This window comes from Remersonia thermophila, chromosome 2 (genome assembly GCF_042764415.1).
Source record: "Remersonia thermophila strain ATCC 22073 chromosome 2, whole genome shotgun sequence".
NCBI classification, from domain to species: Eukaryota; Fungi; Ascomycota; class Sordariomycetes; order Sordariales; family Chaetomiaceae; genus Remersonia; species Remersonia thermophila.
In genome coordinates, this window is record NC_092218.1 from 43,202 (window position 1) to 66,642 (window position 23,441).

General features: G+C 57.9%; 10 protein-coding genes across 10 annotated transcripts; 3 read left to right on the forward strand and 7 right to left on the reverse strand.

The window, feature by feature from the left end:
- Positions 1 to 1,407: 1,407 nt before the first annotated feature.
- On the reverse strand, positions 1,408 to 2,391 carry VTJ83DRAFT_1464 (uncharacterized protein; the record flags this gene model as incomplete). The annotated part of the gene is made up of 2 exons (XM_071007626.1): positions 1,408 to 2,264; positions 2,325 to 2,391. The coding sequence occupies 2 exons, from the start codon at positions 2,389 to 2,391 to the stop codon at positions 1,408 to 1,410; spliced, it is 924 nt and encodes a 307-aa protein (XP_070868004.1).
- Positions 2,392 to 2,922: 531 nt separating this feature from the next.
- VTJ83DRAFT_1465 (uncharacterized protein) lies at positions 2,923 to 3,548 on the forward strand (the record flags this gene model as incomplete). The annotated part of the gene is made up of 2 exons (XM_071007627.1): positions 2,923 to 3,069; positions 3,153 to 3,548. The coding sequence occupies 2 exons, from the start codon at positions 2,923 to 2,925 to the stop codon at positions 3,546 to 3,548; spliced, it is 543 nt and encodes a 180-aa protein (XP_070868005.1).
- A 1,684-nt stretch (positions 3,549 to 5,232) lies between these two features.
- Positions 5,233 to 6,329, reverse strand: VTJ83DRAFT_1466 (uncharacterized protein; the record flags this gene model as incomplete). Its single annotated transcript, XM_071007628.1, has 2 exons — positions 5,233 to 6,038; positions 6,104 to 6,329. 2 exons carry the CDS (start codon positions 6,327 to 6,329, stop codon positions 5,233 to 5,235), a joined length of 1,032 nt encoding a protein of 343 aa, XP_070868006.1.
- Positions 6,330 to 6,891: 562 nt separating this feature from the next.
- Positions 6,892 to 7,596, forward strand: VTJ83DRAFT_1467 (uncharacterized protein; the record flags this gene model as incomplete). The annotated part of the gene is made up of 2 exons (XM_071007629.1): positions 6,892 to 6,900; positions 7,078 to 7,596. 2 exons carry the CDS (start codon positions 6,892 to 6,894, stop codon positions 7,594 to 7,596), a joined length of 528 nt encoding a protein of 175 aa, XP_070868007.1.
- Positions 7,597 to 7,736: 140 nt separating this feature from the next.
- Positions 7,737 to 10,799, reverse strand: VTJ83DRAFT_1468 (uncharacterized protein; the record flags this gene model as incomplete). Its single annotated transcript, XM_071007630.1, has 6 exons — positions 7,737 to 8,716; positions 8,785 to 9,187; positions 9,257 to 10,262; positions 10,348 to 10,469; positions 10,588 to 10,611; positions 10,752 to 10,799. 6 exons carry the CDS (start codon positions 10,797 to 10,799, stop codon positions 7,737 to 7,739), a joined length of 2,583 nt encoding a protein of 860 aa, XP_070868008.1.
- A 1,873-nt stretch (positions 10,800 to 12,672) lies between these two features.
- On the reverse strand, positions 12,673 to 14,019 carry VTJ83DRAFT_1469 (uncharacterized protein; the record flags this gene model as incomplete). The annotated part of the gene is made up of 3 exons (XM_071007631.1): positions 12,673 to 13,195; positions 13,315 to 13,690; positions 13,779 to 14,019. The coding sequence occupies 3 exons, from the start codon at positions 14,017 to 14,019 to the stop codon at positions 12,673 to 12,675; spliced, it is 1,140 nt and encodes a 379-aa protein (XP_070868009.1).
- A 401-nt stretch (positions 14,020 to 14,420) lies between these two features.
- Positions 14,421 to 15,502, reverse strand: VTJ83DRAFT_1470 (uncharacterized protein; the record flags this gene model as incomplete). Its single annotated transcript, XM_071007633.1, has 2 exons — positions 14,421 to 15,265; positions 15,358 to 15,502. The coding sequence occupies 2 exons, from the start codon at positions 15,500 to 15,502 to the stop codon at positions 14,421 to 14,423; spliced, it is 990 nt and encodes a 329-aa protein (XP_070868010.1).
- Positions 15,503 to 16,586: 1,084 nt separating this feature from the next.
- Positions 16,587 to 18,222, reverse strand: VTJ83DRAFT_1471 (uncharacterized protein; the record flags this gene model as incomplete). The annotated part of the gene is made up of 4 exons (XM_071007634.1): positions 16,587 to 17,216; positions 17,272 to 17,559; positions 17,640 to 17,950; positions 18,006 to 18,222. 4 exons carry the CDS (start codon positions 18,220 to 18,222, stop codon positions 16,587 to 16,589), a joined length of 1,446 nt encoding a protein of 481 aa, XP_070868011.1.
- A 1,590-nt stretch (positions 18,223 to 19,812) lies between these two features.
- On the forward strand, positions 19,813 to 20,937 carry VTJ83DRAFT_1472 (uncharacterized protein; the record flags this gene model as incomplete). Its single annotated transcript, XM_071007635.1, has 1 exon — positions 19,813 to 20,937. One exon carries the CDS (start codon positions 19,813 to 19,815, stop codon positions 20,935 to 20,937), a length of 1,125 nt encoding a protein of 374 aa, XP_070868012.1.
- A 465-nt stretch (positions 20,938 to 21,402) lies between these two features.
- VTJ83DRAFT_1473 (uncharacterized protein) lies at positions 21,403 to 22,912 on the reverse strand (the record flags this gene model as incomplete). Its single annotated transcript, XM_071007636.1, has 5 exons — positions 21,403 to 22,047; positions 22,114 to 22,470; positions 22,536 to 22,633; positions 22,695 to 22,733; positions 22,804 to 22,912. 5 exons carry the CDS (start codon positions 22,910 to 22,912, stop codon positions 21,403 to 21,405), a joined length of 1,248 nt encoding a protein of 415 aa, XP_070868013.1.
- Positions 22,913 to 23,441: the final 529 nt, after the last annotated feature.

The following is a 23,441-nucleotide window of genomic DNA, read 5'->3' on the forward strand; positions in this document are numbered from 1 at the left end:
GGTTCGAGGTGGGCGCCAAACAAGATTTGCGCTGGACGAGCAAGACTACCAGCAAGCCCTCAATGTTCATCGGCCCAAAACTCGTGCATGCCGTCTCCTTTATAACCCCTGATACATTGTTGATTTCTCAGCGGTAGTGGTGCAGTTGGCGTTGACAGTCTTCATTGACTCTCCTCTGTCGTCACTGGCAACACGGATCAACGTGACTGCAGGGGGTCAACATGAGCCGTGGTCTCTTCATCCCGCATCGGGTGGGCCAGGGGTGCAAGCAATCTTCTGTACCGCTCCGGGGATAACGGCAACTAATGTCCACGCCGCCAAACCTACAGCACAGAAACGCCATGCAGACACCGCCCAGCTTCATTGCTGCACGGCACGACCGGAGCTGATCATAGCTTCCCGCCCATCCGCTCTGTGTCATATTCCGTGACAGAATGACGTGCTGGTTAGTTAGTGGAAAGACCAAGAGGTTCATCAGACCCCTCGCGATGTCGTCTACCGTATGACTGACTCTTCTTCGATCTCCGCCTGTTTCAGTTGGCCCATCCACAAAGCAGGATTCGGACTTAACAAATCTGCGAATGACAAATAAGGCTTTGCCTACAGCTCATAGTTCCTCCGAACTTACAAATCAGGGAGTTTAACACACTCGATCCACGGCCGCCAATGATCAGCAACCGACAACCCCGGTATTGTACACAGAATTGGTCACGCCGAAGTGGGCCTGGTGATGCAAGAAAGCAAAAGCCATATATCAGCCCCCCGATGTACGACGTGCGGTGTAGTTACACGACTTGGTGTTCGCACCGATTCTTGTCCAGAGAACGCTCCAGATTCTCCGCTCAACCAAACTCTGTGGTCCTGCATTAAGAATCACGGCATGTTTCGGTGGGCCGGGGCCGCCGGCTTTTCGCCCCACCGTCAAGATGCATCAAGAGTGGCTTCTGATTCGCTGATCTCAAGACGAGTCAAGATGAAATCATCGGATATCTACACGGCGGGGTGCACTTAGTGTCCTTCCTCTACGGGGTAAACATCGGCGTGCAGGGCCGCAAAGAAGCAAAGAAGGGTCTTTTTGCCCATGCCATGGGAGTAAGTAGTAGTAGACGTGTTTGGCAGAACCTCGTCTTGTAACCAATGAAGCTGACAACTTTGGAACACTCGCCTTAAAAACGAACCACCCGTCCATTCCTATTATATGCATGGCTAACCACCTTTGGAAGAAGCCTAGAGAGAAGCCCGCAAGAGAGCAGCGGAGTTACACTGTACAATCAGACCATGTTCGATTTCACGGGGGTTGGAGCAAGCGCTGACAACCATCATAGTTAGTGCGTAGATTCATGGCCTAACGAATACAATCCAACCCAGTTATCAAATCTCTAGACACCATATGCCCGAAAATCCCATCTAGTCTTTCTCGGCAGCGTCTCCTCCACCTCCAATCTTGAGCTTCAGAATCGCCCTCAACGCCGCCACTTCAGCCTCCTGACGTGCCAGCCGGATCCTCAAGTCATCCCGCTCCTCCGTCACCCTTTGCACCTCCGCTTCCAGCTCCTGGATCCGGTCAATCTTCTTCTGACGGTACCGCTTGGCTGCGAGGTTGTTGCGATACCGCCGGTCAAGCACCTCGGGGTCAACATCCTCCTCCTCCGCTGCTGCTGCTATTACCGTGGGGTTTGCGGTGGGAGTTATCCCGGAAGAAGGCTTAGTGACTCTCCCACCGGCCGTTCGCGAGAGGGAAGCACGCGCAGGCCGGCGGCCTGGCCTGGATGTTGACGGCGGCTTTGCGGGTGGCAACTTGAGGCCAGGGTAGAGCAAAGACTTGTCAATGCTCGAAGGAGGATCTGGAGAGGGAGAATGGAGGGGAGCGGTGGTCGGGGTGTTGGTGAGAGATGGGACTGATGGACTGGAGCTTGAGGACGACCCGGGAAAGGGAGCGAAGCCGTTCAAAACGGGGATCGTAAAGGGGTCAAGGTCGGTACAGGCGAAATCGAAGTCGGCGAGGGCGGGAGTCGCAAGAGAGGAAAGATCATGTTCATTGGGGAACGTTGAAACGGGATCCGTGGGATCCAGGGGGTTGGCTGCTGAATCCGAAGTGAAGTTGTCGATCAAAGGGCCCAAGTCATGGTAGCCGTCGAGCAGGAGGGAATTATGGAAGAGCCCATCGCTCGGGATGGAGGGGAGAGATAACGATGCGGACGCTACACATTGTGATTGTGTCTCTTGTTGCGTCCACTCCTCTTGCACGATATAGGGGCGGCCTCCTTAGACCTGAGGCCGCGGGAGCTTGAGGGGTTCTCGAGCGGTGATTTCTTGGATGAAACGGAGTTGCGAGATGAAGAGGAGGAAACGGTCGACCAAGTGGCGAGAGGAGTCATTATGTATGCACATGAACCACCCACCCCCCCTCCCCCTATCACCCCATCCCACCCCTGGTCGACCCACTATCGCCTGCACAGCCCAGAGAACCCCGCAGATGTATTTGGAGCTTCATGCTGTGCAGTGCAGAGCAAAGTTAGGTAAGCTATCAAGACGGCAGTTCAGCAATCCTGACGGCGGTCAATGGTCAACAATAGGGAGCGAAAGCGCGTGACGTTTTCATACCGTATTGTACCGTATGTACCGTACTGAACCACCGGACAAACCTTGAGGACAGTTACCCCACACAAGGACAGGAACCTACTGCCACTGTGTACTGTGTACTACACAGTACGCAGTATACTTGCCTGGAAGGACTGGAACCCCTCCGCAAGCGCGTGGGCCCACTCAATGTCAACAAACCTACCTTGCCCGAGAGACAATCACTTCACACAGAATCGCGGCGTGTGTTGACGTTGACGTCCGACCTACCCTGCGGAAAACAACAAAAAGGCTGGAAACCGTTCCCTCTTCACAAGCGGCTCAAGCCTAAAGAGAAGGGCAATGTCGAGCTCAACACCCAGCCACACTTACGGAGACTGTGTTGCATCGTTGAGGACTTCGCTCGCTTTCCTGGAGTCCTCCGTAGCAACCCTCGGCGACGGTGTCCAGGACTTCCCCCGCCTCACCACCGTTCTCAAGACTGTCCGCGTACGAAACTCCCCCCCCCCTCTCCCCCTGGCTACCCTGTCTTGGCGAATCCTAATCCCACTAACAACCCGCCCACCAAACAGCACTACGAACTGATCCCGCAAACTACACTCGCCGCCGCCGAAGCCTCCCTCCGCGACGAAATCGGGCCCTTTATCGCCCTCCTCCTCGACCGCGCCGATAAGCACCTCGAGCGGCAGGCCAGGCGCATCGAGACGCTCAAAGCCCGTGCCGAGCTTAACGCCGGCCGCCTGTCTGCCTATCCCTCCGCCTCCTCCCGGCCCGACGGAGCCACGACGCAAAAGAGCAAGCAGAAGGACGCCAGGGCGACGCGAGGCAAGTCGCTCGATGGCAGTGCGGCACTTCGCGCGAAAGTGGTCCGCCAGCGCAAGGAAGCACTCAAGTACAGTGTTGAGAGACTCGAGCTTGAGGTGCTGCAGAAGGAGAGGGAGCTGCGGGTGCGCTTGGATCAGGTGTGAGGAATCAAGGCACTGACAACCGCGATATGTCTGGGCTTGTTAGTTCTGCCGTGGAGTTGAACGTCGGCTAATAACCTCTCACCCCCACCCCCTCTCTCCCCTCCTGAGAGATGGGAGCGCCGCGCTCTGTCGCCTACACATCTCCACAGGGCTCGGCCGGAAGTTCTGGCTTGTAAGGCGACCCAGATAATGCTTCCTGATGAGGTCATACCAACTCGCATGGCCTTGATGGTAGGGGCTATCTTTGTTGCAATGATCGCCAGCCGAGGGGGGCCGCTATGTTGGACTATATAAAGGTTTCCGAGGCCGCTGAGCGCACCCTCTGCTGGGATCCACAACATCCAAACTGCAGATGCCGAGCTCATGATAGGAGAGGTCGACCAATGCTGCCTGGAACATGGGAAAGCTCCGAAACCCATGGAAGAACGAGGAGATATTACGACATCACGGTTTCCTCTCGGCGGATGCTGCAACCTGAATCGACCAGAAGAGGTTTGGACAAAAGGGCCTATGTTCCTTGGATGAACTTATCGTCCCTGTTCCATCCAGCCACGGGTTTGCTGCGCTCTGGATGGGTTGATAACGTGTACGGTCTGATCTTCAATACGTCACTATAAAGGAAAGACATGGGTCAAATCATACACTTAAGCAATGTCCTGTTCAACCACTATCCGATAGCCACTGAGGGCGCCGAGTGGATCTTGAAGACGCTCGCTAAGGCCCTACGACCATTCAAACGCTTGGGAGAACGCGGTCTGGCCGGGTTCTACCTGAACTTCCCGCACCCCACAGAGCTGACCGAGGAAGGGTGACGCCTGCGAATGAGTCCTCGACCCTTTATCTGGATCAAGCCAATGGAAGCTCTTTCGGAACGTGCCGAGCGCGAGGTTATGGGCGAGCGCTTCGTGAGCCAGGATTCTAGACGCTAACGGCGCTCAGATTTCAGTGTATGGATCATGAGGGCTCGTGGGGATGGCTAAATCCAACGTCAACCTAACTTATGATCAACAAGTTGGTTGCCTATGTGGCCCAGCTTTCCAGATGTAATAATTGCGTAGTGGCCATCTTTCCACAGACCTCGAGAACTCCTCGGTCTAAGGAAGACAATGCAGCCAAGAACTCCGTGTTCCCCTGGCATTCCCTATGGTAATTAAAGCCTTGCTATGGCAATGCCAAAAGTCCTGTGGTGCGGCATATGGGGGTACCTGGTGCCCCTGGGCATCGGCGATTTCGGTTTTGCTAGCGTTCAACAAATCCCTTCAAAACTTCACCTCTGGCCCCCTCCTTCACCACCGCAGCCGTCACCTTTTCAAACATCTTCCTGTTCTCCGCCCCAAGTAGCACATCACCCAGCGTTATGGGTATCCCATACCCTTCTCCGACTTTGCCATTGGTAGAGAGGGGTTGTGGAGATCATCGTGCTACATCCCTGTACTCGAGCGGATTGTGTGGCCACAGCGAAGCCAACTAAGGAGCCCGTGCCCGAAGCCATACACACGCTCCGGTTGGCCCAAGGATGGGACAATGTCGATAGTGAACTTTTATTGTTGCTGATCTTACGCAGTCCTATATGCCAATGCCAAAACCATGGATCCGAGAACCACCAACCGGGGTATCACCGATACCTCGTCCCTACCTCCTGTTCCTTGTGCCCAGATCTCTAATTCAAACACCCCTCCTCAGCTCAAAACCCCGGTATCCGCTCAAAGAGTCCGTCATAAAGCTTGCCGACCCACCCTGGCGTTAGTCCAGCCCGCGCAACCACCCCCAGCCCACCGGCCGCCCATACCGCCGTAGCCGTCGCTGCTACGGCGTTCAGCGCAAACAGCCTCCTCCGCCGTCTCCTCCTTGCCTCCCGCTCCGCAACCGTGTTCCCTGCAATCTTGTGCTGCTTCTCCGTGGGCCCGATCGCCCACCCGGCGCCGTATGTGAGGCCCATCCACTTGGCCCACCCCCAGACCATGTGTCCGCAGCCGGCACCGAGGAGGACGGCGTAGGAAACCCACGAGACGCTGCCGTGGCGCGCGAAGCCGTGAGCGATGTACGCAAGGCCAATATTGGCGCTGTCACCCTCGACAACGAGCGGAAGAATGCGTGTCATTGTCACGTGTGCGGCCAGCGCGCTGGCAAAGACATATCCGGATGTTGCGATCCAGGTGAGATGGGGCCAGCCGAAAGAGAGGGAGCGGGTAGAGAAGAGGGTGGGTTTGGTTTTGTCTGGGGCGTCGTCGAGGTCGCCGTAGTACCGGCGAAGGTTCTGGGAGCGCCGGACTAGGCGGAGGGCAAGGCCCGCGCCGACGTGGGCGACCACAGGTAGGGCGACGATCAGCGGCTCGGATAACGGGGTCTGGTAGATCTCGCGGGCCAGGAGGAGGTAGGACTCGGAAGCGGCAACGGAACGGGCAGCTAAGGGGATCAGGGAGGTCGTGGCTAGGTGTAGGCCGGCAAAGACGCTGAAGGTGTAGCTGGAGTATCGTTGGATTCGGGTAACTGGAGGAGGGGTTGTTAGTGGTTGCTTTCGGAGAGGTGGGGGAGGGGGCGAGAAGGGGACAAACGGTAGTAGATGGCGCCATGGCCGGTACCGCTGAGGCCGAGGCTTGCCAGGGTCGCTGACGTCCGGGTGGTCGGAGACACAGCCAGGATATCATCTTCTGGGAGGGGAGGGAGTTCTTTGTCGGTGTTTGGGTGTATACCGGGCGAGTCAATGGGCGTCGGGTCCAGCTCGACGAGCGACACGAACGTGGACACGGACGCCCGACGTCGCAAGGAATGGTTATCCATAATGGGAGGATGGCTCCCCGCAACGGCGTGTGGGATGTGAGGCGTCGTGTGGGTAGTGTCACCGCATTGCGAGGTTTATGGTATGGGTTCCTGCCGAGGTGGTTCTTCCATGGTTTAGGTTCGATGCCCGATGTTTTTGTTGGCGGGATGTTGGTCGAGCCGATAGTGGGGTCTTCCCCATTGGAACCTCGACAGCCTCCACCGTTTCCACTGTTCCACCCCCTGGGCATCCTCGGTAGCGGATCCCCGAGGGTCAGCCGACCGTTGCCCCACAGCGCTCCCCAGGCCCGGCCCAGGGATCTTGGCTCGGGTCAGGTCCACGGGCCGGTGGGGCGAACTGCTGGTTCCACTCCGGTTCACCTCAAGCTTTCAAGGGTTAGAACTCTATCTTCACCTCTCATCGCAACTCCCTACGCCACCGACCTACCTATCCACCACATCCACATCGAATCGCCCTGATTCAATCGCCCGAGCACTGAACAAGAAAACCAGCACCAGGAACCAACCAACGTCGATATACCCCTACCTGGTTTCACTACCGGACTTGGCCTTAACCATCAAGATGCCTCCCGTAGGTGACCCTCCCCCCCCCCCCCCCCCCCTGCTGTCCCACGTCAACGACCTCAAGAAAAACATGGGAATCCCATTCCACGACGGGCTCCCAACCATTGAACTCGGGCAACTGGCTCCTCTTCCTCCACTTCATCACATATACCGGACAGGCTAAACCCTCTAACGCAATCCTCAGCGCCACCAAACCCTCCCGCCTGCGCAAACCTCCTCGGCGCGCGAGGCCCTCCAGTCCTTCTATTGTCAGCTATGCTCCAAGGGCTACTCGCGCATGAACGAGTACGAGGCCCACCTCAGCAGCTACGATCACAGCCACAAGCAGCGTCTCAAGGACATGAAGGCCATGGTGCGCGACCCCACTGCGGCTGCCCGCGCCCGCCGCCAAGAACAAAAGGCAGATGGGGTCATCAGCATCAAGCTCGGCGACGCCACCTCCACGGCATCTGGCGGCGGGTTTAAGAAGGGCGGGTTCAAGAAGACGGGATTCACCTCGACAGGGTTTGTGTCGGTGTGTGTGCCAGGGGGCGGGAACGGAGCTGCTGCGGAGGGGAAGCAGGATGGAGGCAAGACGAAGAAGAAGGATGGGGACGGCAGGGTTGGGACTGGGCTCGGGGCTGCGAGAGACAGCGGGCTGGTGGAAAGCGACACGGAGGATGAGGGTTACGAGGTCTACGATCCGCGGAAACCGACCGATTGAAGGAAGGGCCTTTCACGCACACGCGCACGACCATGCACCAGTCCTGTGAATGCTTCCCTGGCCGAGGAAACCTAATGTCCAGGATGCACCATCACTCCAACGCGACTACCCTGCCAAATTATCGCCTCAACTCTACCCGGCTACGGCCACATCCGCGCATCAAACTCGGATAAGTCCTCCTCCAACAACCCCAAAATGTGCGTGTTCCCGGAAAACCAGTTCCCCAACTCGTCCGCCCCGCCGCCCGTTCCGAACCCCGCCGCCGCCGCCATCTCGTTCCCTCCGCCGGCACTTCCGAACGGCGCCGCCGCAGTAGCGGCTCCCGGAACTCCGCTGCCCACTATGTCTCCGGCCCCGGACCCGTGCCCGTGTACAATTCCCGGGCCGGCACCGGCTCCTCCGCCAAACTGCGGCATGAACCCCAGCTGGCTGAGGCACATGTCAATGTTGTCGCCCACAATCGCCATGTTCATGTCCAACTCCGGACTGCGCAACTCCGGGGTGTGTTCTTTCATGGGCTGTAAAGGGGGGACGTGTCGCTGCTGCTCCTGCTGTTGGCGTTGTTGGTGCTGCTGCTGCTGTTCCTGTTGTTGCTGTCGCTGTTGCTGTCGCTGCTGCACGCGGGCACGCACATGCACGCACAAGCTCGCCACGTTGTGCAGGACTTGACACACGCGGTGCAAGCGGGCAACGGCCTCAGACAAGCCACAAGCGGGAAGGAGGGAGTCGGCAAACTCGGCAAGACGGCGCAGGTCCCCTTCGTCCGACGTCTCGACGACATGACAGAAGAGAATAATGACAGGCGTAAAGGGGACATAGATGATGTTCCATCGGATGCAGCCCACGCGCACCGCCAGGCTGTCTCCCGCCATAGCCATGTACTCGAAATGCCGGGCGAACGCCTGTCGAGCAGCGTGAATGCACTCGGCATTGAAGGTGCTTGCTGATCCGGGGGGGCTTGGGATGGCCCGGTACACGAGCGTCAGCGCAGACCAGTGCATCAACTCGTCGCCCAAGATGGACATATCCATGGGGAACGGGCTGTTGGCATCGAATTTGACACCGCGCATCTTTTCGCGCGTGTGGCGCAGCAAAGGTTCTTGTTCCTTGGCAAGGTCGACTGAGAAGGTGGGCCATTAGCGATGGAGTGCTCGGCATTCCCGTGAAGGCAGGGGAGGAAGCACTCACGCATGTCTTGAATCAACTGCTTTGCGCTCTCGACCCGCTGCTCCCTCGGCCGAGCCAACGCTGCAGGGCTGTACAGCTGCTCATACGCACGACCGAGGAAGTCGGCGTAGCTAATCCATTGGTGCAGCACGACGCTCCACGCCGTATCAGCCAGGTCACTTCTCGCGGGCGACAGCCGGCGTGGGGCCGTAACATCATAATCCTGGATGACCGGAGCACGACCCGACCGCACCGACAACGCCTTGTCGAGCAGGTACACGGACCAGAAGAGTATCACCTTGGACTCATCTTCAGGGGCGGGCTCGCGAATCCGGTGGTAGCCCAGGGTCTGGCAGAGCATGGCCGCAATGCTGCTGAGGTCGCGAGCTGCGGTGAACTTGGACGCTTCGATGGCGTAAAAGGTCTGTCAAGCCGGTCAGCCAACCTGTGATTCTTGAGCAAGAAGAATAGAAGGCAAGGTTGGCAGCCATACCCCCAACACCAAAACCTCAATGCTCTCCCTCCTTGCCGGCAACAGCAACGGTAAATTTGCTAGCGCTGTCTCGAGATTATCCCTGCACAGCGCCTGATACTCAAGCAACTGCGCCTGCTGTCCCGCATCCCCGGCCAACGACGCCTTCTCCTGCAGCAAGAAGTACAGGCCGGCATTCACGACGCCCCAGGTCATGAGGCTGTAATCGTCCGTGGCGAAGTACACCCTACGACACCTTTCTGCAAAGTTCTCGGTCGCCACAAAGATGCAGATCCCCGCGAAGCTTGTCAGGGGCACCTCTTTGAGCTCCCTCAGCAGGGCCACCACCACGTGCGCGGGCGGCATGGGGAGGGCGCGCAACCCGCCGCCACTGGCCTTCTTGCCTCCCGTCCCTGTTGACTGCGCTGGTGGCGGAAGGGGCTTGGCATGCGAGAAGCGTGTTTCGCGCTCGGCCCCGTCGGGTCTGTGCAAGGCGCGCGATTGCGAGCGCATGAGACCCGCCATTTGCTGCAGGGCGGAAAGGGCAGATTGCATGTCCGGGTCGAGGTCGAGGTTCATATTCTGCTGCTGGTTGCCGTGCTGACCGTGATGCGGAGGATGTGGGCCGGATGATGCAGGAGCGGCAGACAGCAGGGTGCGGGTGACAGTGTGCTCGAGGAACTCGCTGGCAAAGGCGGTTTGTGCGGCCATGGAGGAGTCACCCTCAAAGGCGGGAGCGGTGTCTTCATCGGGATCATCAGGGTCGGGGGTGATGGCGGAAGCATTGATGCTAACGTCCGGGGCGTACACCATGTCCGCAGGGGCGGGGCCGGAGGGTGGAGGTGATCCGGCGGGGTGAGACCCCGCTATCGGCGCGGGACCCGGAGCTGGGGCGGAGGGTGGCCCGGAGACGGCCGAGCTGGAGGCTGAGACGGCCGGGCTCCGACCAGCGATGGACATGGAGAGGTCCCGCAGCATGTTCTCGATGTTTGTGAGGCGGGCTTCGAAGTGGTCTATTTTCCTCTCGCTACGTAAGGTTAGATAGTACGTACAATACGGTATACCTAAATATGTGAGTCTGGATGGGGGGGGCGGGGTGGTGGTCTCCCTACTATTGCGTGGAGATGAGAACCCGCTGGCGGCCCTCCTTGGGCTTCTGCCCAAGACCTGTTGAGCTGCATGTCCGCTTTGCTATTCTGCAGTTGGCGCACGGAGAATCTTTGTCGCAGCGTATCTGAGCGATCGTCAGTGTGCCATTTTCTATGGGCCGCCCTCAAGGTGCGAAATTATATAGGAAAGCGATCAAGCCATGCGTGAGCATGTGACATTGAACCTGTAAGGCGAGAGCATACCTTTCGCAACCGGCATTGGTCACACTTCACAGCAAGGTTGAGTCAGCATGCATCATCCCGCATGTCAACAGATTAGGCATGCCGAAGGGATTGGAGCCAAAACACGGCGATGTTGGGGAAAGGTCCGTATATATCTAGCCCTTTCCCGGCGACCGGCGACTTACAGCCCTCCGAATCGCGCCGTCCCCTTCTCCCTGCTCGCTCCCGGTCATCGTCTCCAGCAAGTGGATTCTGACTCAGGCGCCGGCCAGCGGGATAAGACAAGACGTCTGGATGCACGGGTCTCGGACTTTACAAACGTTCGTCCACAGCGGTAGTCGGTAAACTGTTTAGGATTATCTAACGATCCCTCGTGTTTGCGTCTTATCCTGCGATGTCAGTGACCCTACGCCGTTTGATGCGATGAACCACAATCACGGGATCCGCGGCGTCCGACCACCTACAAATCAACTGGAGGGAGATATTCGGGATCGAATGACAGAGAAAAGATCGCCCTGGCACAGCGCTTGAGCAGGAAGATCGGATATTTCAGCCTGAAGAGAAATGGCGCGGAGTGTCATGAGCTGGCCGGTCACGGCGCGTTTGAGGCGAGAATGAGGGCAGATTTCCATCTGGGTTTTGAGGTCTTTGGTCATCCGTCATTGCCGACGCTTCAGGTTCCAGGGTTAGGGTAACTATGGCACAGTTGCCGTAGAACCTTCACCCTCTACCGATTCATCTCTAATTACCAAAGAAAACAAAACGCCCCCTTTCTTGACCCCTGACCAGAGCTGTGGAACAAATATTCCGAGTCAAGATAACAAATACTCCATGGCGCCAATTTGGTGAATCAGAAACAGACAATTACACAAGCTACAACCGGATGATTGACTTCAGTCCTAGCGCGGTACCGGAGTCAGCAGTTAGGCATACCATTCTCTGCCATACGGGTAATAAATTGTTCATACCTTGAGCTCGATGCTTTCGGTTCTATCGGGTGCTGTATTCATAGTAAACCGGGCAAGATGGGCCATTTTTCGTTGCATATCCGCAATAGACTGGAAGTAACGTTAGGTTTTTAGCCTACCGCTGAAAGCTCCAACATTCAGACCATGCCCCGAGGAGAGCCTCTAATGAGCTTACCTGTTCGATGGTCTTGTCCATGATATACCGGAATATATGAACCTCTCTCTGTTGGCCAATGCGCAGCACTCGAGCCACTGCCTGGTCCTCCACAGCAGGGTTCCGCTGAGGCTCAACCATGTGTACATAATAATTCGCCGCCGCGAGGTTGAGCCTGGATATGGGTTAGCAACAGAACATCTACGACGTGCTTAGAATAGGAGCTGCAAAGTACCCAACCTCATCTGTCCTTACCGACATGAGAACAACTTTTACTGTTGGCCACATCTTAAACTCCTCTTGAGCCTGGACTTCTGATCGGTACGCCCATCGATCTGCCAATGTTGGACATTCTCTTGATCAAGGAGTCGAGACAATGCATCAAGCGTCAAAGTCCAACTGGAGAAGAGGATGCCGATAGTATTTAAATTAGCATAAGGTGCAATGTAATGCGGTTAAACTAATTAATCCTCACTGCTTAGAATCCGAAGCCTACTGGACAATATTGCGGACGACGGCCGAGAGCTTTTGTCGGAGATGGCAGCACATCGAGTGCTGCTACCCGGACAACGTCAAAGAGGCCCTCTAGAAAAGGCCTTTTGCAATTTTGCATCGAATGCAGCTCTCTCCATATCGACCGCGGGCGGACCATTGCTCACCTGCGCGGCGGGGCGCGTTCGTAAGAATCGGCCCTGGTTGGCTTTGAATTTCAAATCCCAGGGCAGCCGGTTCTGAAACATCATCTGCGAGTTGGTTTTGATGCATTCTAGAGAGGACAAGACTAGGACGAGAGTGTTCCCATCATTTTACAGTGAAGGGAGGAGCTAGAGTTAGCCCAGCCTGAGAGTGTATATGACGGATAAAGCGGTCAAACGTATCATTCAAGGTAGGGTTGTGCAAAGGGGAAATGCAATTGCAGAGATATTGAAGCAAGTGAAAGCCCAAATTCTGACACTCAACCATTCATTGTCTTCCCAGTCCAATTCATTCCCGACCGGCTTGGAGAACAGCCCTCGCGCTTTCAAGTACGCTCTGTCGGAATCCCGTCCACTCCCTACCCAACAGCCGGCCTGCCTTGTTTGAGCTAAAGCCCCACGTTGCGGCCAGCCCTTCCAGAGTAGTTGCGTCTCCAGACTCTCCTGCCTGGCGTATCACGTTCCGCAGTTCATGAAATCCCTCACGCAACACCTCGGCCATAGCCTGTGGTGACACGCCGGACTGCCCAACAAGAAGATACCGCTCACGAGTGTAACCGCTATCCTCACGCTCACCTCCTTGGATCTGGACCGGGTCTGGTGCTCCCGCCACAGACTTCGCACGCAGGAGGTCCTGCTCCACAGCACGGAGGACCAGCTCAGCGACGTCTCTCACATCAACGAAAGTGCTGCGGACAGGCGAGTCAAAAGCCGGAACGGGGCCCCCAGAGAGAATGTTGTAGATGTCCCTGACGCGCATGCTGAGGGAGGACACGGGCGTGGGGAGGTAGAGCGGCGGACCTAGAACGGGGCTAGACCAATAAACAGGCAATGTCAGTAACAGATCGTTTATTGTCACCCTGGTTGGGATTCAAGAAGTGTGCTGCTGAGATGGTGGCGAGGAGGTAGCGTAATCAATGGAAACGCGTACGCAGGACACAAGGCCACCATCCCAAACCTCGGCCTCGACTCATCTGCAAACCTCCAAAACGCTCGCTCTGCCGCTGTCTTGCTTGCCTGGTAGACAACATAGCCCGGCGTCTTGCGACCGAGCCGTTGCATCTCAGCCTCGGCGGCGTCATTCCAATCGGCTTCGGTGAAAACATGTCCTGCCGGACGGCCGGGTGAGAAGATGGCGCTGATTGTCGACATGAAGACGACGGATCGTAGCGGAGATGACCGGTTCGACTCGGCCAATGCTGAAGCGAGCAGTGAAGTGGTACCCTGAACGGCGGCGCGCATCATCGGTGCTGCGTCTGTCTCGGTCATGGAGACGGGGCTGGCGAGGTGGGCTACGGCCTGAACGCCTGAAGGTATAGGATGCGTTGGTTTCGGGACAGCTCTGGGGATATGCGTAGGGCAGACAGACCAAGCCGGAACCAGGAAACTACTCACCCTTCATGGCGTGGTCAAACGCTCCATCGGTGCCCATGTCGGGGACTTCGACGACCTCAAGTCGGTTGCCGTCGTGATACGGCTTGAGCGCCCGGACAACCGACTCCACATTCGGAGTGCGAGCACGCCGAACCGTTCCACGCACGACGTAACCGGCCTGAAGGAAGACGGCAGCTGTGTGGGCAGCAATGTAGCCGTTGAGGCCGGTGATGAGCACGCGGCGTGGGCTGGTGGTCGTCATAGTGGAGGATGATGTGTGAAGGTTGGTGTGTTTTCGGGAGTTGTAGAGAGGCGGTTATGAAAGGGCCCCAATGATCGAAAACGGAGCCGGGAGTACGCAGTCAACAACAGCTGCGCCCTATGTTTGACACGGACCCGATTGGAACACAGAAGCCGCCACAGGCGGTCCCCGGAGCCGGTACCGGGGGCAAGCTGTTCCGGGCCTGGGGAAACCACGTCTTCGGGATGAACGGGCGTGGTCCAGATCAAAAAACTTTAGAAGCCATAATTAACAGTTCAGCTGATCCAGTAATGATTGGAATACTATTGTTTTGGCTAAGGTGCCTACATCAGCATTGCTTGCCGCGACTCCCAACTCTCACCCGTCAACGCATACCACAACCTCTCGATCCATCTCCTTGCTCAAGGCACGCACTGCCAGTACCACTCATTCTGCATCTTGCACGTGCCCTGAGCACACCTGGTCGCGCCGGACCAGCCGTTACCACCGCACTGGCCCCAGAGCGGCGCCGTGCCGCCGTTACCGCCACCGTTGTTCCCACCGCCGTTCGTCGGCGGGTTCGTCGGCGGGTTCGTCGGCTGCGAGCCTCCAGGAGCAGGGAACACGTTGGGCACCGGCTGCTTCACGTGCTGCGCCAGCGGCGTCGTTCCATTCAAGTTCAGCGCCACCGCCTGCACAAACGCCTGGCAAACCAGGTCTGCGCCATAGGGGGATGTGTGCTTGTGGTCTGTTGGGTACAGGGCGTTCGTAGCCTGGTTCCCCAACCGCCGGAACATATTGGACACCGCCTGGTAGTGGTCGACAAAACTCGCGCCGTTTCCGACATTCTTCGCCGCCTGCGCCGCGTACGGCACGAACCTCGGCGGGGCACCACCGTAGAAACTCCCACCATCCCAGAGGTTGTTCGGCGTCTGCGCCGAAATCACAACGCGGGCGCCCTTGGCGATGAAGGACCGCGCGGCGTTCTCCATGTAGTAGTTAAAGGTGTAGACGAGCTCGCCCGTCTTGCCGGAGCGGCAGACCTCGTTGCCCGTGCCGCCGCAGGCAGAGCGGCCGTTGTCGTTGGCGCTGTTGGGCGAGCCGCCGTCGTTGTGGCCGAACGAGATCACGACAATGTCGTCGCGCTGGACGAGACGCTCAATCTCGGCGAAGCGGCCTTCGTTGGTGAAGCTGCGCGCGGAGCGGCCGGAGATGGCCTTGTTGACGACGGGCAGAGTGATGTACCTGGAGAGGTACTCGCCCCAACCTGTTTGCCGCGTGAGCTTCTGGGGTTTGGGTTCGAAACGCGGGGGGGGGTTGGGGGGGGGTTTGGGGGGGGGGGTTGCCCATGCTACTCACCCATGTGCTGACCGCTGGTCCTGGCCATGGTGCTGTCGCCAGCGAGGTAGACAGTCGGCGTCGCCCGACGAGCCACCTCCACCGGTGTGGCGTTGGCGCCGACCGCAGCGAGGGCGGCCACGGCGAGACTTGACAGAGACAGCATTGCGGACAAGGCCAGGAGGCGACCCTAAGATTTCCTGTCAAAACGGCGGAAAGAGGGAGACGCAAGCACTCGCTGTCGTCCTTGACCCAGCGCGAGGGATCGCAGCCCTGCCCCAGAGGCATGGGTATCCATCATCTATATACCGACCGCCGTTCCCATATTGGGCCGCTCAAGGGAGCGGCTAATTGCCTCTGAGCCTCACTACCGTGGGCGGTCCGCAAGTTTAGTCAGTTTGGGTCATCCCTCCGCGGGCATCCTCCTCCGTGTTCCCCGCAAACCCGGGACGGGTGCCCTCCCGTTTCATGCAAAACTCCGAGGCGACAGTGGCGGCATTGGAGGAAAAAAATGGCCTTAGCCCCACGAAGTAACATCTCGTTTATACCATCCCCACAATCTCCGCGATTCCAGGGACAGAGGCACGGAGCATGGTCCGGGGAACTACCACCTTTCCCTTCCACGGCACCGTAGTTTGCTTCCCGTGTTTCAACAACTCTGGATGGCGGACGTAGGTAATGAGCGTGCGACAGCATGCACGTCATAGGCGCGCTTTGTTCGACAGAGAATCACGCCCAGTAGGACTGCAAACCAAATGCCGTGCCATGTGCTGTTGCGTCAACGGGACCATGTGTTTGGGAAACTTCTTTAAATACAGCGGCATGGCTTCGTTGAGTCATTAGCCAGCCAAGACTAAGACCTAGCCCCAGGTCATTCAAATCTTGGGTATCGACGGCAGAGCGACCTCACCACGAAGAAGACAAAACCGCACCACTCCAGCGGAATAAGACAAGGATCGTACGCAGTCAGCCATGCTCCAGCCTTCTATACCAGCCCGAGCCGAATCCATTTTGTTTTCCGAGATAGCTACCTGAAAAGCAAAGCAGATAGCTCAACAGTTGGGCAAAGAGAGAGATAGGAATCTATGTACCACCCAGTAGTAAGACCAGCCACCTGTGGCCGCTCCTCCCAAGCCAAATCCCAACCCGAGGTCGCACCTCTTCCCTTTCGCCCCAAGTCTTGGACTCGAGGCCAAACAAAAAGAAAACGGCAGAATGCAAAACATGCAAAAAGAAGTGCCCTCTAGACCTCACTCGACCTGCTTGTCACATCCAATCCTCCCCAACAGCTCCTTGCGATCACTGTGGCCCGGCAGGCTGACCGCGGTCGTGGCCGAGATCGGCGATACCTGCCTTTTCACACCAGCCCGACGTTCCCAGTTCTTGAGGTCGATCTCTTCAACGCCAACCTCCTCCTCGAGGGGAGCAGCCTCCTCGTATACCACATCCTCCTCGCCCTCCTCGCCAGCCTCACCTTCATCATCACTCCTCACATCCTCCGCCGGCGCGCCCTTCACAACCTTGATGGCCACCCTCACAATCAGCGAAAACCACATGATCGTCAAGCACTGCAAGAACAGCAGCATCGACAGGAACGACCACTTGACGGTTTCGTTGTAGCAGAACATGCCGTTGTTGTCCCAGAGGGGTTCGAGGAGGTAGCGGAAGCTCGAGTCGCGGGGTGGCTCGAAGGGGCCCTCAACGCGGTCGCCCAGCCCACGGAAGCAGCCCGTGGGCATGATGTCTGGGGTGTGGCGCCAGACCGAATAGCAGACAGTCATGTACAGGAAATGGCGGGTGATGAGCCACGAGGTAATGAAGATGCCGAACATGACGTCGCAGATGGTGTGGTAGCCAAGGTACTTGAGACATTTGGCAATCTGTAGAGCGTTAGTTACGTCTAGACCAAGCGGCACGGGAAGGTTGGCAGCCTACCCCCAAGACCAGGTCGGACACGTCCATCAGCACCAGAACGAGATTGCCAACACGGGTGTGGCCGTAGCGGTATGATGTGTAGATGAGCGCGCTTGTGATAATGTGGTGGGTGAACATTTGCCAGTGGTCCTTGCGACGCTCCTCGATGTTGATGACGACGAGCTGCTGCAGCCAAAAGCCCAGCTGGGCCAGCATGTAGCCCTTCATCAGAGCCGTGAGCTCGCGGTCGGGCCAACCGGTCCACAGCTCATGGAGGTTCATGTATGCCGGCGACTTCCAGTAGACGTACTGTCGGGGAGGAAACGTCAGTTAGCGGGGGGTGCCCTCTCGAACGGTGGCAGAGAATGGCATTTGGGGTAGCAACGTACGAGACCGAGGGGCCAAAACACGGCGTAGTAGATGGACATCCACGCTTGCTCGCAGAACCTGGTGAGATCCTTGCGCTTGCGGATGCCCTGCGACTTGGCGAAAGGGGTGAGGATGTACTCCATGGTGGCGGCGCGGAGGCCGGTCAGGAGCACGACGCAGAAGAGGATGAGGTGGCCATCGTTCCAGCCGATACCGTAGTTTCCGGTCTTGGGGTTGTAGTACGAGAGGTTGAAGTATTTGGAGGTGTAGTCTCTAGCGCGCGGCATTCCATGGGCGAGGAAGAGAAGGGCGAGGAGGTTGAAGGAGAAGCCTGGACCGAGTTAGTGCACGTGTTCGGGCGGACAAGCGCAGAGGTGCGGACGAACCGATCTGATTATCGACGAACCAGCGCGTTAATTGCTTCATTGGGCTTTCGTTCTTCCTCTTGACGCGGCGGACGAGGACGACGTTGCTGTTGGGCTGCTGGTAGAGGGGGCCGTTCATGTGCTGTGGTTTTTCTGCTGTCCGGGCCCCGCGGGCGACCGCGGGCTTGGCCGTGCCGGCGGAGCCATTGCCGAATGTTGCGCCGGGAGAGGAGCTCATGGTCGCCGTCGCCTGGTCCGTGGATGGCAGCGCGCCGAAAGGTTCAGGATTCGGGCAGCACGCGCAATAAGGACGGACGTCTTTGGGGGAGAGGACGTCGTCGTGGAGGAAGTTGGAACGGGCAGACAGGAGACAATCGATGAAGTAAAGGAAGCAGGCTCCAGATTCTGCAAGCGACAGTGTGTGTCCCGCTGCACCAGACCTGGCCCCGGTCTGGACCCTCCCCCCAAGCGTCACTGTCCCTTAACCTCCGTGTCGGGGTGATGCGACGGCAGGGTGTGGTTCTATTTCGTCAACTCGACCGGGGGGGGCCAAGGGAGAACGCCACGGCTTGTCGTCAACGGATAGTTCCCCGGCTGGAAAGGACCAGGACAGAGGCGGGGAGCAGGGTTGGAAGCAGGAGGTTCAGGTCGCCGCAAGAAAGCGGGCAGCACGTTTTCAACCAATACGCGATCGGCCGTATTGGCTTCGAGGAGTGCAAAATGTTGAGTCCAGTCTGTGAGCTTTTGCTCGCCGGGCTGGCCCCACCAAAAATCTTGGAGATTGGGCCATTGGATAACCGCGAAAAGAGACAAGCACCAGAACAAAAGCCGGAAAAGCGGTGGGCGTTAAGCCCCTGGGCCCTGGGCCCTGGGTGCTGGGCGCAACTTCCTAGCCCGGAGCTGGTTCCTGGGTCAGGGGCAGAGGGGTTAAGCACGCGGAATTGGCTAACGGGATTGGACATGAACTGCCCCGGCACGGGCCAAGCCGTCAAAAGCTCCAAATGAACGTGGTTTTGCTTGCATACTGACTAGATCTTGGGTTTTTTTTTCGCAGGTGGCTTGTGATACGAAATGATAGAGAATCTTTACGCAGGTATCTGGGTGGAGGTTTTGTTACCTCGCGGATTCTGCGCTTCAGCACACACAAGACTTGAATTCCTTGGAGATACGCCAACAGTACCTCCATTCCCCGCGTCTATTGGATGCGTGACACCCTTCTGATGGCCAAGACCTGCAGCCGAAAGGAGACCCCTATGCCTAGGCTTCGCACCCCCGCCTTCCCCTTTCTTGAGCGGGGCGTTGCGAACTGGAGCATTGACAGACGACTTGGAATGGGCCGCCGTCCGCATGGCCATCCATTCGAGAAAACGCCCCGGCTGCCAATGAGACGACGTGCTTGGAGCATGCCGGGGGCGAGCATGGGCTGAGAATCGCTGAAGAGGAAGGTGATGAAGCTGCCGCACCTTGCAGCCGACCCATTGGAGTCGTGGTCCAGCATAGGATTGGATTCCATGGCAGTCCTGTGTCGCGTCTAGTTCATCAATGGTTGTACACCTATGTGAGGTAGTTATGTACATACAGGAAGACAGCGCAGACGGGAATGGAAGTCATGCATATGCACATACTGCGTACACAGTAGTTACTGCGTAGAAGTGGGCAGGGGCAGCAGCTGTGCATTCCATAGCCAACCCTAACCCGCCATCCGTATCCACGCTCGGCCCATGACATCAGATCTTGGCGCTCCTCAAAGCTTCTGCTTTTGCTGCTCTTGTTTCTTCCGCTGCATCAGGCACGCCAACCTTGTTAACGCGGCAATCCCCCATTCATCATGAACCAAATCCGTGCCATCCAAGCCCTCAACAAGCGCGAGATTGAAAATGGCGTTCCCCCCGAAGCCTCATGGCATGCCGACTACCGCGATACCGCTTTCATCTACTTTGGCGGCCTGCCCTACGAACTCACCGAAGGCGACGTGATCACCATCTTCAGCCAGTTCGGCGAGCCCGTCTTCCTCAAGCTGGCACGCGACAAGGAGACGGGAAAATCCAAGGGTTTTGGCTGGCTCAAGTATGAAGACCAGCGCAGCACCGACCTTGCCGTCGACAACCTCGGCGGCGCCCAGATCGGCGGCCGCATGATCCGCGTCGACCACGCCCGCTACAAGGTCCGCGATGACGAAGACATCGAGCAGTATATGGTTGGATGGGAGGACATGGTGCGTCGCGAAAGGCGGGAGAAGGGCCTGCCGAGCGAGGATGAGGAGGACGAAGCAGACGAGGAGGCACGGCCCGCGCGGCCACTGCTCAAGGAGGAGAAGGAGCTGCAGTTGCTCATCCAGAACCACGACGATGACGATCCGATGAAGGAATTTCTGATTGAGGAGAAGAAGAAGGAGGTCGAAGAGGCGCTGCGGCGGGAGAAGCGGAAAGCCGAGAAGGAGAGCCGGCGACACCGGGACAAGGATCGGGACAGGAGCAGAGACCGGGAGAAGGACAAAGACAAGGAACGAGATGAGCATCGGCACCGGTCGCACCGGTCGCGCAGAGATCACAGTAGCGATGAGGGCCGCAGCAGGGATCGAGACGGGCACCGGGAAAGCCACGACGGACGCGATGCTGACGACCGCAAGGCGCGATCGCGGAGGGACGAGACTCCAACAGACGGCGAAGACCGGCGAAAGCGGCACCGTCGGGAATCGCGCAGCCGCGAGCGAAGTCGAGAGGGGCGAGGGGGCAACAGAGATAGGGATCGGGATGGAGAGCGGGAGAAGAAAGACGACCGCCGGCGCCGCGACCGAGTCGACTCGAGGGATCGCAAAGATCGTGGTCGCGACCATCGACGGCACCGGCATGACTCTCGGGACCGCGGCGACCGCCGACACCGCGACCTGCAAGACCGGCGGCGGCACCACACAAGAAGTCGGAGCAGGTCCCCGCGTCCACATAGGGACTAAGCGTCGTCCTTCTGCCCACTTTACCGTTGCATGCTACTCTTGATGGTTTCATCTTGCTGTACAAACACGAGCCCTTGTTGTCGTATATTGAGATACCCATGATCATTGATCGTTGTCACAGCTGCAATACACAACACCAATAGAAAATTACGAGTTGTGCAAATAACCGTTCTGATCCCAAGCACGGACACCGTGACCAACCGTCTTCCAAGCAAATATCCCCATTCCATCCTTTCCAATCCCAGACGCCCCATGTCCGTCTTCTGTGTTTACATACCGTCATGATTCATAATCATGATCATCGTCGTTGTCGTCATGGCCAAGGTAAAACGCAAAACCAACGCCGTCAAACCAAATCAAACCCAGCATGCCTTCGCCGGTTGCTCTTCTCTCAAAGTCAGCCCGCCCCATCATCATCGTCGTCACCAAGCTCATCCCTCACCCAGATTACCTACCCGGGTCGAATCAGACCGGAGTCGCAAGATATCTTCTCCACCCCTCTCTCCTACAAACCTTGCTCCCGTCCTCCGCCTCTCTCACCACGAACCTCTCCCACCTCGCGTCCATCCCGCCTCCCACCACCAACAACACATCCTCATCAACCCAACCAAGGACCCCTTTGATAGGGCGAGTAGCGGTGCCAAGCGTCGCCAAGCTGTCTGCCATGTGCGCAAGGCTTTTCCCGGCGGCTGCGGAGTTGCCACTGCGAAGGGGATTCGGGGCTCCCGTATCATCCAGCTCGTCATCTCCATCATCTGACGCGGAGAAGGTCGCTTGGGCGGAGGAGTAGACATCCGAGAAGACGCGCGGCATCATGGGGAGCTTGGAGAGGATGCCCCATCTGCTGCGGCCATCGTGCCCTTGTCCCTGGCCCCCCGGGCCGGAGGAGGAGCCCGGTCGTTGGTCCTGCTCCGGTTGGGAAGGACGGGCGGCAGGCCGTCGGGTGTGGGGGACGTCAAAGATGTGCAGGGTGGCCTTGTCCGAGGTGCAGGCGAGCATGGTGCTAGAAGGGTTGAAGGCGAGGGAGAAGATGGTGGCGGTGTCGATGCCGCGGCGGAGCTCGACGAGTTTGGCGCAGGTGGCGGTGGAGAAGATGCGAATGAGCGTGCCCTGTTTTGCTTCACGTTAGTTTGCCTGAGCTGCGTGAAGGTTGATACGACATGGCCGGCCACGCACCGTCTCGCTCGCCGTGGCAACAAGATTCCCATCGCGGCTCAGCGTGATCGCCCTGAGAGCCGACGCGTGGGCGGGAATGATGCTAACGTTGTCCATCCCGAGCTCCTCCACCTGCACGTGGCCTACGGACCGCCCCGGGAAGGCGACTTTGGTGGTGCCGAGACAGCAGAGCCCCCAGGGATTGTTGGCCGTCTCGTACGCCGAGATGAGCTGGGGGTTCTTGGCAAACTTGTAGATGCGCACGCTGTTCTGCAATACCACGACGATACGCTCCTTGGACAGCTGAACGCCCCGCACGGGCGTCAGCGCGCTAATCTCGAGGGCTGCTCTGCTCTTGAGGTCATCCCAGATGACAAGCTGCAGGTGGCGTTAGTGAGGCCCAGCCGGCGCTGCGAATGACTAGAGGGGAGCAGGTTCCTTGCCTTGTTGGAGGCAAACTTGGGCCGCCGACCGCCGCCGACGAGACCGACGTAGTTGGCTTTCCCCATCATCTGAGCGAGTCCCACGCCGGCGTTGAAGTCTGCCGATACGTCAGCGGCCGAGGTAGGAAAGTTAGAGGTCATGAGAGGGCTGCGGCTTACCGCGAGTCGTACGCAACTGACAGGTCTCGGCATCAAAAACTGAACGGCGTTAGTGCTGTGTTGTAGATGCACAGTAGCAGCAGGAAGTCCCATGGATCACGAGACTTACTACAGAACCCAGTCTCAAGGCCGACGGCAAAGCAGCTGTAGTCGCCATTGAAGGATACGGACAAGACGTTGGCCGCGGGGGCCTTCTGAAGCGGCGTCCGGGTGTTCATGTCGACAGGTGCTGACCACTTGGTTGACGATCCCGTCGCAGGAATGAGGTTTGGTGATGCTGTGTTTATGATATCGACAAGCGACAGGCGTCAGTGCTGTCAGAACAACCAGGCAACAACCGACAGGAACGGCAGAACAGATGATGGGGGTCTGTTCGGATGAAAACGAAGTGCCCCGGTTCGGCGGATCGGAGTCGACGCAGGTGAAGGCTATGCGTTCATTTTCATATGGCAAAGGTACCAGAGGGGGCCTTAAAACACAAGAGGCGAACTGGTGAGTCCTATGGGGCTTTGGCCGCCCGGTCTGACGTGTATGTGATGCGTTGATGCGTGATGAGATCGGACCGGAGCCAAGGACCCAGCCAGAGAGAGATGCCGGCAAGGCCAAGTCAGCTCCGCTAGACTTCGGTTTGCGCAACAGACTGTACCTAGGTAGGATCACTAATCTCCCAGGTGTATGAATGATTGTAAACTTCTCGTAGGAACCTGACGGTATCTGGATAGGCGTTGAATACAGCACGAAGAAAAG